Raw genomic sequence first — 10,407 nt, forward strand, 5'->3', positions numbered from 1 at the left:
GTGAGATCAACAATTTTCCCGTGCAACCACTATCAACATCATGCTTTTAAGGGCTAGTTGAAAACTAGAAGGGCTAGTACAAACCTTACCTTACTAGCCCTTCGGGCTAACTTGCATATTGTCCTTATTTCTACCCCTGCTGTCCGACAGATCTATAGTATAGATCTGCATCAGGATGAGCGATCTAACGCAATCATTCCAATTTCGTTGTTAGCCGGGACTAACTGCTGCTGAGCTACCTAGTCCAGTGATTAATCAAGTCTTCTTGGAAGAGCTGGTGACATCTGGTAAGTAATCTGGAGTGATTAAGTTCCTCTAATTATGCTAATTATCCCAATTACTAGACACCATGAATCATTTGTGTGCAAAATGAAAGATAACACTACATGGTAACATGCTATAGTTCGAGTACAACTATCGACGTTTCGGTTAAGGAACACGAATGAATTGGGGAGGACTGATGGGGGATAAAACCTGAATGCGAATAAAATTACCTTTTTTGTAATTTCACAGTTTCATCATATTTCTTAGTTATGCTCATGATGGTATAGTTAGACTAAGTTAGTTAGCATCATAGGTATAGTAGTAAAGAAGTAGTAAGGATGGTACTAGAGAGCATATATAGCTGTCTAACAATTATGTTACTCTGGTTTGTTTGGATTACCCTGGTCCTCATTCATACACATGTGTGTGTATGTGATGTTTTGTGCTATGGTCTTTTCAGGTGTTGATCATTCTGTTGACTGTCAGGACAGGCTATTTCGCGCACATGGACACACCTTGCATGAGGTGTTTGCGCTCAGGGAAGGAAACTTTGACAGAATTCCAGACCTCGTTGTGTGGCCAGGTGAGTGTCAATCTAGAGTTGACACATGAGCCAATGATGTGCTCAAAGATGAAATATGCACGTTGTTGTTAACCTACTATATACAGTGATTCTCCCAACACTGTTTGACTATAGTGTTATCATGTGATCTATCGAAATTATCTCGTAATTCGTGAAGCATTGTTCAGGTAATCAACTGCAATGTAACTGTTTTTATTTTATTGTTAGTATGCCACGATGAAGTCGTAAAAGTGGTGGACCTAGCTTGTAAACACAATGTTGTCATCATTCCGTTTGGAGGTAAGAGTGTGTGTATATAGCAGTATCATACATGTTTATGCCTACTGAGTACTTTCCACATTATTAACATACCTACATTACCCAGTTTTTAACCTTCATATTCCTCATAAAGTGAAGACTTACATAGCACCATTGGTAGTCATCGGTTGAAGGAATTTCCGTATGGATATCATATTTAGTATAATGAGTCGTAGTGAAAAATAAAATGAATGGTTGAGTTTTAAGAAATAAAATAATCGTATAAAGGATAAGTTTGTTGATTTTACAGGTGGTACGAGCGTCACACAAGCCGTTGAATGTCCTGCAACTGAGAGCAGAATGATCGTGTCACTAGATACATCACAGATGGTATGCAGACACATTAAATAAGTTCATTCGGTTGGTAGATAACAGATCTATCTTGGTAAATTTTTACTCAACCGTGTTAATTCAAAACGTACTTCTGACGTTTCGCCTCTTATCAGGAGGCTTTCTAAAAGCTGACTGAATTGACTGACAAAACTGATAACTTCAGTCAGCTTTGAGAAAGCATCCTGATCGGAGGCGAAACGTCAGCAGTACGTTTTGAATCAACACGGTTGAGTAAAGATTAATCAAGATAGGTATGCAGACAGTAACCTGTTAGGAAAAACATAACATTGATTCATTGATTTTTGATTCACATTAAAATAATTCACAGTAATGAAAAAACTCTGAATATAAAATATTTAGATGAATTTGATCTGTAAACATGTGTTTGCAGATGTAATGGCAATATGTTTTCGGTGTTTAATTCACAAGTAATATTGAGAAAAGGCAGGAAAGGTACATTTTAAGATTATTGTAGAAAATTATTATAATACAAAATGTAAATTGTCTTATTTGGTGTAATGCACAATTGATGAGACTTCACAAACTGGTTTATTTGTGTCTGCAGAGCAGAATTCTATGGTTGGACGAGAAAAATCTAACGGCGTGCATAGAGGCTGGAGTAATCGGTCAAGATTTGGAACGAAAGGTAAGATTAGTAGTGGCCGTACTGTAGCAGCAGTGGTATGCTGCTATCACTACCTATTAGGGCTGTAACGATACACAAGCCTCTCGATTCGATCCGGTTCTCGATATTAGCCTCTCGATTCGATTCCTTCCCCAAAATATTGAAATGTTATCTTATTTTTTATATTTTTATTATTTTGCAATAATAAATTATTAGAAATTGCCAATGAATACTAAATGGTGAATAGACTAGAGAGTCTAGAGAGTATATATACACTGCACAGACGCTGAGTAACATTGGTGAGTAACACTCCACAGTATATAGCGTAGTGCCGCCATCTATTGGAGGAAAAAAGTGGTATCGAAGTGGAACCGAAAATACGGGGAAAAATATCGAGGATCGGATCGAGGGAAGAGAATCGCGATCCGATTCGATTTCGGTGGATCGTTACAGCCCTACTACCTATATGTATCATCTTCTTCTTTAAAGCACATTGAAGAGGGTGCAGATCTATCACAATGAGAACTTTCATTAAAACTCATTCCTACCTTCATATACAAATGGCTGCTATCTGGTACAAACTACTTTCATGTATTCGCTGGACTTCCAGTTTGTGGTATTTCAAAATTCCAAAATTGTAAGTTTGGTTGTAAGAGGATGATTCCACCATTGATTGCTAGCAGTGCGCCACACTTCTCAGATTACGTGTTATATATATATATATATATATATACGTACATCGTGTAATTTACAGCTGGAAGAGAAGGGCTACTGCACGGGTCATGAGCCAGATTCCTTTGAGTTCAGCTCTCTCGGTGGCTGGGTGGCGACGCGGGCGTCCGGAATGAAGAAGAACGTCTACGGAAACATCGAAGACCTGGTAATCATGTGCTGCTACTGCTGACGTGTATGTGTGTGTGTGCGTGTATGTGTGTGTGTGTGCGTGCTTGTATGTGTGTGTGTGCGTACGTGTGTGCATGCGTGTGTGCATGCGTGCGTGCGTGTGTGCATGCGTTTGAGCATGCATGCATGTGTTTGTACGTGCGTGCGTGTGTGTGGACACGCGTGCGTGCGTTTGTGTGTGTGTACATGTGTGTGTGTGTGTACATGCGTGCGTGTGTGTGTACATGCGTGCGTGTGTGCGTGCGTGTGTGTGTACATGCGTGTGTGTGTGTGTGTACATGCGTGCATGCGTGTGTGTGTGTGTGTGTACATGCGTGCGTGCGACGTGCGTGCGTGTGTGTGTACACGCATGCGTGTGTGCATATGTGGATGCCACACGTGCACGAACGCATGTGCTCATGCAAATACGTGAACAACTGCTACTACTACTACTACTACTACTACTACATACAGCTAACATATATAGCGTGTTAACTGTAGTCTGATCGCTCATCTCTCGTGTGTGTGTGTGTGTCTGCGTAGGTGGTGCATCTGCGGGCGGTGACCCCGCGAGGCGTGCTGGAGAAGGGATGTCAGGTACCGCGCATCAGCAGCGGACCAGACCTGCACCACGTGCTTCTCGGCTCTGAGGGGACTCTCGGTGAGTGTGCGTGCGTGTGTGTGTGTGTGTATGTTTGTTTGTGTGCGTGCGTGCGTGCGTGAGTGCGTGTGTGCGTGTGTGCGTGTGCTTATGTACGTGTGCATGTATGTTTGTGTGCATGCGTGCGTGCGTTCGTGCGTGCGTGCGTGCGTTCGTGTGTGCGTGCGTGCGAGCGTGTGTGCGTTCATGCGTGCGTGCGTGCGTTCGTGCGTGCGTGCGTGCGTGCGTGCGTGCATACAGACATTAGTGGGCGCGTACCCGTGTGCTTGTGTCTGTATTCCTGCATGCTACAGGCATACAGATACAAGTGTGACAGCGTACATACCTCTTCCCCTCGCCGTCTCTAATATCACCTCTCCCGCTGCCACCTCACGATGACAGGAGTCGTGACGGAGGTGATTATGAAGGTGCGACCACGGCCTCCGTGTCAGAAGTATGGCTCAGTGGTGTTCTCCGGCTTCGAGACGGGCGTGGCCTGCCTGAGGGAGGTTGCCAGGCAACGCTGCGCACCCGCCTCCATCCGCCTCGTCGACAACGAACAGTTCATCTTCGGTGAGTGCGATCGTGGATGCTGCGTTTAGTCTCTCTATACGTGAATTTGATGATTATAACGAGGTATTTTTTGCGCTCTGGCCGATGTCGTCTGAATGTGTGTTAGTGTTATTAATTGCTGATTCTTTATCTGATGTGCGATTAAAAACTTTTAAATTCATAAACTTTTTAAATTGCAAACATGTAGCCTAATATGAGGTATATAGTAGTATCACTCTAGATGAAACTGAGTAAGAATAAAATGTATTACGAATACATGTTACAAATTGCTAATTCTTTATCTGATGTGCGATTAAAAATGTAAATCATGAATATGGTAGTCTGATAGTGTAGGTGTAACGGAGTAATAGTGCAACCAAATTCACCGCTAGTGTAGCAATGTCTAATGTTGCGGATTTCTCTTCAGGACAAGCTCTCAAACCAGAGGTGAACTCGATTATACAGTCGTTTGTTGACGGCATAAAAAAGATCTACTTAACGAAGTGGAAAGGCTTCGATCCGAAACAAATGTGCGTCGCAACGCTACTGTTCGAGGGAACCCACAAGGTGGGTGAATTGTTTCACGGAATCTTCTATCGTTTATTCGTTCTATTCGTTCTTTCTTCAGTCGTAAACAACTGGTTCAGTGGGCATATCTCTTGAGGGGTTCAATGTCCCTTTCTTTTAATTTTTAGGATGTGGAAGTGCAAGAGAAAAAAGTGTATGAAATTGCTTCTATGTTTGGGTGAGTGGATTAATGTGGATTCATGATTTATGTCATCGGGTGTTGTATATATATATCACATATATTCATTGACATGACAAGATGTAAATCATACATCCTGCACATCATGGAGTCATTGAGTTCAATTATATCATTGATAATTGCAAACGTCATATACCTGAATAATATGAAGTGCTGTAATTTGAAATTGTTAAAATTGTGAAACAAAAGGTGTGAACCACAGTTTCTCAGTGTACACGATGGAGACGTTACAGTTAATTAAAACCTTTTAACAACTACCCCATAAAGATTTTTGTGGCCAATCGCCTTCTATCTACCTTGGTACCTTACCTTATCTTACAATTACTAGTGTGTTTACATACCATATTGTGGACATGGGTATGTGGTGAATCTATTTTATGCAACACACTTGTGTTTTTTATGCTTTATTGCACTTTATTACACTTTATGCAAAATGTTTTTAATTCTCGACTCGCAACTGTTCTTTTTCAGGGGACTGCCAGCAGGCGAGGAAAATGGGCAGAGAGGCTATGACTTGACCTTTCTCATCGCCTACATAAGGGTAAGGCCTACGCGATATATACTTGCACATTTATTTTTCATCGTAAGCCCCGTTTTCATAATCGTATTTCCGGGAGAGTGGCGTAAAAGTTGTTTAAATTGGTGTGTTTTTTTTCAGGATCTCGGCTTTCACTACGGCGTGATCTCGGAGTCGTTTGAGACGAGCGTTCCATGGGACAGGGTCGTTGACCTCTGTCGTAATGTCAAGGACAGACTGCACAGGGAATGCAAGGCTAGGGGCATTCCACATCCACCTTTCGCTTCGTGCAGGTAGTGTGAGATAACCGTTGAGAGGAGGAAGAGAGGTGAAGAAGTAGGGAACGATGAAAATAATCATGAGACGGATGAGGGAAAGAGTGAGAAGGATAGTGGGTGCGCGAGGGAGGGATAGGGAGAGCGAGGGGGTACACAGGAAAATTATGTAAGAGAAGAATCTTGATGTATAAGATAAAGTTGTGGTAATGTCTATAGGTGTAGTCATGCCCTGCCTAAATCCCTGCAACCGACAAGCAAAACGTGCATTTTCCTTTCAGAGTTACGCAGCTGTACGATGCAGGTGCTTGTGTTTACTTCTACTTTGCTTTCTGCATTCGTGGCCTCGCTAATCCAGTAAGCGTCTATGAGGAGATAGAGGTATGTCGAGATTCTACGTAATAAAATCTTTGCGAAACCGCAAAATTTTCGAGAGTAAGATGAGATTGCCTTTAACCCAAGACGTTTGCATAACGATGATATTTCGGTTTTTTATTTTATTTTGGTAATTCTGTCAACATGGTCAAGGTGGAAGCTTCGGTTAGTTTTAACCAGCGCTGCTCGTTTTTCAGACTGCTGCAAGAGACGAGATTTTGGCTTGTGGAGGCAGCATTTCCCATCATCATGGCGGTAAGTTAGTACGTGAGCTGGTGAGCATGTCTGTGAATACACTACGTCAAATCCTCTTCCTTCAACACTTTTCAAGATCCTCGACTTTGTGATTATGGCCACAAGAAAAATTATCTCTCGCTAAAGTTATCTTACTACTTAGCAGTACGTAGATGCACGATAATCGTTCTCGAATTCAAAGAGTCTCCACAGTCCGACCAGCGTGCCAACGTAAACATTAGATTAGCATACCAGCCACCCGGTGGCGCCACGCATCAATCTTTGCAGTACAAGTATTGCAGCGTTTGTCGCGGGCCATATTTAGATATTTCGCCGCGCGTCGGTATTTAAATAGTAATCCGAACTTTTATTACTTCGAGCAAGGTATAACAACGTGCTTATCACAATGGCATCCAACAGAAGGGGATATAGTTCATATCGTTGACATCATATCAATACGCCTAAGACGATCATATTGTATCGTATAAGAGGATCGTATTGTATCGTATAAGAGGAGGATCGTATTGTATCGTATAAGAGGATTGTATTGTATCGTATAAGAGGATCGTATTGTATTGTATTAGAGGATCGTATTGTATCGTATAAGAGGATCGTATTGTATCATATCAGAGAATCGTATTGTATCGTATAAGAGGATCGTATTGTATCGTATAAGAGGATTGTATTGTATCGTATAAGAGGATCGTATTGTATTGTATTAGAGGATCGTATTGTATCGTATAAGAGGATCGTATTGTATCATATCAGAGAATCGTATTGTATCGTATAAGAGGATCGTATTGTATCGTATGTGAGTATGACAACCAAGTAGTATAGCAAGTGGTTCTTATTATGGGTACATAATGCTACACCACATGTGTCGCATGGTAACTGTCGTTGTTTCAGTCGGCAAGCTGAGGCAGAGGTGGCTAGCGCAGACGGTCTCCGGCCCCGGACTAGGTCTGCTGAGGGCTGTCAAGCAACACCTGGATCCCCAGAACATCTTCGGTTCTGGAAACTTGCTCGGCGCCGCCGCCGCCGGACCCGCGTCAAAACTGTGATGCGATCGCTGCTGACGCTGCGCTACGGTAGCGCCACCTGTGAGCCTCGTCGTGGGGCCGCGGGACGTCGCGCTTCGTGCATAGATCGATTAACGAGTGTGCGGATTTCGAGTCGACGCGTGCAGAGTTCGATGACTTTTTGCAATTTTTTTAATTTTTGCAATGTTGATGTTGCCGATGGCACGTGCTGTGTGTCTGTGCTTTTGATTTAGCGTGTACGCGAAACATCACGCTAGTTAGAGCGCTAGAATTTCTTTTGTTTATGGACAGCTTCAGTTGTGTTGCGGACTAGGATGCACATCAGTGCTTACCTTGTGTGTTTATGCCGTCATAAGTTGATGTGGTTATACACCAGATGGCAGCAGCTGATGTTGCCGTGCAGAAATTTTGTTGAAGCCACGTGAAAGGTTATTGTCTTTTGCCTAGCTTACGGTGTGCCAATTTCTTACGAAATAATTTCTGCTAACTTGAGTAGTTGTGTGCTTGGCATAGATACGGGTGGTAGGTGCATGAGTTCTGAACTGCCTAAATAATGGCTTGATGCTGAATTAGTACATTTAGCCCGAAATCTGCTTCTGTGATGCTACTTTGTGATATAAGGACTATCGTGAAGGTAACCGGTTGTTCAGCTTGTGCAAAAATTCTGTGAAATCTGTGGGAAGTAAAACCTTTCCCCACCAATCCAGCTCTTCTAGTGGATTTAAAAAAACCATTCGTTTAAAACAGAGTGGCATTGAATAAAATATTTATTTACGTACATGATTTGCTTGAATAATAAATAATCAAAAACTATCATGATATGATCCTAAGGAGCAATTGGTAATGAAATACCAATTTAGGAGTTGTTGATCAAAGATATCTGATCTCCCATGCTACATATATGTAACTAGAAATAACATGCTTGCTTTGCATTTCCAGGTGTTATATATATTCAGCATTTAGTCGTTTGAAAGCATTTTCTTTTTACATTATTATTTCCCATTTATTTTATGTGCTTTTATACTATTTTAGTAAAAAAATTAATATATCATGACAGTATAAATATAAAAACGAGATAGAACTGAGCAAAGCTCTGTCATCAGAGAGAAACAGTGTGCTGTGTGTGGTCAGTATAGTGTTTATTTGTTACTTCCTTGAACGTGTGTAAGAGTTTATTACAATTTTGATGAAATACTTGACGGTCGTGTTCATAGCTGTATTCTCATAATCTTCAACAACAGAGGTGCGTGTTAGTTCCGAGTAGAGAATATGAAGTATCCATAATATACCATTCCAGGAATATTAGTTTGATTCCAAGTTATATGATCTGACACTATAACATTAATTGTGATGGTTATCAACTTATCATGATCTCACTTTTGCGCGAGTTTACTTTTACATTGTACCAATCAATCTTATTATCTATCTTCAACAAAATAGAATCATAGTGCTTTAAAATCAATTTAGACGCGGTGTTGTTGACAATACTATTTCTTCTGCAGCTCTACAACGACGCCTAACCCGACCATGCTGTGTGAATTTTTTGTGTGTGAAATTTTAAATTTTTTTTTGGATTTTGATTTTGATTGGGCGTCCTAGGGCCCCCAGGACCTCCCCTGGCTACGCGCTTGACCCTGGGTACGGTCCGGTATACCGGAACGTACCCTCCAGTAACTATCTGATATGGTTAGGGTTAGGGAGTAGGCGTAGGCGACTTTCCTAGACTCGTTAGTGGAGTAGGCGAGGTACGGTCCAGCATATTAGATAGTACCAAGGTACGGTCCGGCATATTAGATAGTACCAGGGTACGTTCCGGCAGTACCCTGGGGGACATAGACCCTCTCAGCATAAGTCGTCTACATCACTGTTGTTATTTCGTAGGATGTATTATATGTTATGATCTGATATATGGGTGTTTTATTATATTTGAATTTGAAATAAAGAGGAGGAATGTGTTTATATATATTTATATATGTATATGTGTCGTTCATTCTAATAAATTATTGTCAAATGATCACCCCGTGGTATATATATATATATATAACAAAAATATCCGCATAGTTTTTTAAAAATGGCTTGGACATGAGAGAATAGGTAAACATGGATGAACCAAATGTTATTGTTTATTAACACAGGCGTTATAATCGTCCACATGTCGATATTTGTCCTACTCTCAGTCTCTCTGTGTACAGTGACACGTCTTATTCGCGCGTTCTATAACCAGCGGGTAATTCGATAGCTGATCACGGACCATGTGGCCAGCATACTAACGAATACATGTATTCGTTCGTCTTGCGACCTTATCGTATTTCACGCCGCTAGATGGCGCCATGTAAAAGTCATGAGTGAAGGAAATCGCCATGGCCGACGGCAGGGTGGGACAAATGGTTGAGAAACGTGGGGATGAAACCGCGATGCCAGATCCTGCCGAAGCCCAATGTAACTTCTCAACCACGGAGCAAAACTGCAACGTTAAAAGCACGAGGCAGAGACCGAAGGAACGGCTGTCCGAGGACCAGGTATGCTTACATAGAGCCACAACCTCGAAAGTACGGATTCTCGAACTGTACAAAAACAACATCATGTCAACATTGGTATTCGCATAGCTCAAAACATCTAAACCGGACCTTGATGTGTTTTCATCTATTAGCACGTACAGCTTACGTGAACCTGGTAATTGAGATATGACCGATTTGGAAATAATATTAATATTAATACTAGTAAGATTCCGTGTTCATGCAACGTGATGATACGTCACGTGAATTCGTTGCCGGTGAATCATGTGATGTTCGTGTTTACAATATTCACACGCAGTATGCCAGTATTGCGTGTCGCTCCCATGTGACTCCGACACACTAACCTTAGGTACACATAGCGTAGATATGTCGTGGTTAGATCTAAGTGGTGTATAGACAAGTTTTTCTCAATGGTGAGTTATTGACTGCATGTGACACTACAATTTCAGCATTTGTTTATAGTTGTGATCATAACGAATTACTAATAGTAATACCAGCTTGCCTATTA

At 41.6% G+C, this 10,407-nt stretch overlaps 1 protein-coding gene across 1 annotated transcript in view; it reads left to right on the forward strand.

Annotated features, from left to right (window-relative positions):
* Positions 1-8,849, forward strand: part of LOC106814713 (alkyldihydroxyacetonephosphate synthase, peroxisomal-like) — a 10,276-nt gene extending 1,427 nt beyond the window's left edge. The window contains exons 4-18 of the mRNA XM_014819062.1: positions 215-287; positions 725-847; positions 1,055-1,126; positions 1,395-1,474; positions 2,043-2,123; positions 2,857-2,982; positions 3,528-3,645; positions 4,027-4,197; positions 4,604-4,743; positions 4,872-4,921; positions 5,414-5,483; positions 5,601-5,752; positions 6,016-6,115; positions 6,307-6,364; positions 7,250-8,849. Coding sequence (XP_014674548.1) covers positions 215-287; positions 725-847; positions 1,055-1,126; positions 1,395-1,474; positions 2,043-2,123; positions 2,857-2,982; positions 3,528-3,645; positions 4,027-4,197; positions 4,604-4,743; positions 4,872-4,921; positions 5,414-5,483; positions 5,601-5,752; positions 6,016-6,115; positions 6,307-6,364; positions 7,250-7,404 — 1,569 coding nt within the window. The 3' untranslated portion in view covers positions 7,405-8,849. The remainder of the gene's footprint in view (positions 1-214; positions 288-724; positions 848-1,054; positions 1,127-1,394; positions 1,475-2,042; positions 2,124-2,856; positions 2,983-3,527; positions 3,646-4,026; positions 4,198-4,603; positions 4,744-4,871; positions 4,922-5,413; positions 5,484-5,600; positions 5,753-6,015; positions 6,116-6,306; positions 6,365-7,249) is intronic.
* Positions 8,850-10,407: the final 1,558 nt, after the last annotated feature.

Source organism: Priapulus caudatus, unplaced genomic scaffold (genome assembly GCF_000485595.1).
Source record: "Priapulus caudatus unplaced genomic scaffold, Priapulus_caudatus-5.0.1 Scaffold967, whole genome shotgun sequence".
In the NCBI taxonomy this organism is placed as follows: domain Eukaryota; kingdom Metazoa; phylum Priapulida; class Priapulimorpha; order Priapulimorphida; family Priapulidae; genus Priapulus; species Priapulus caudatus.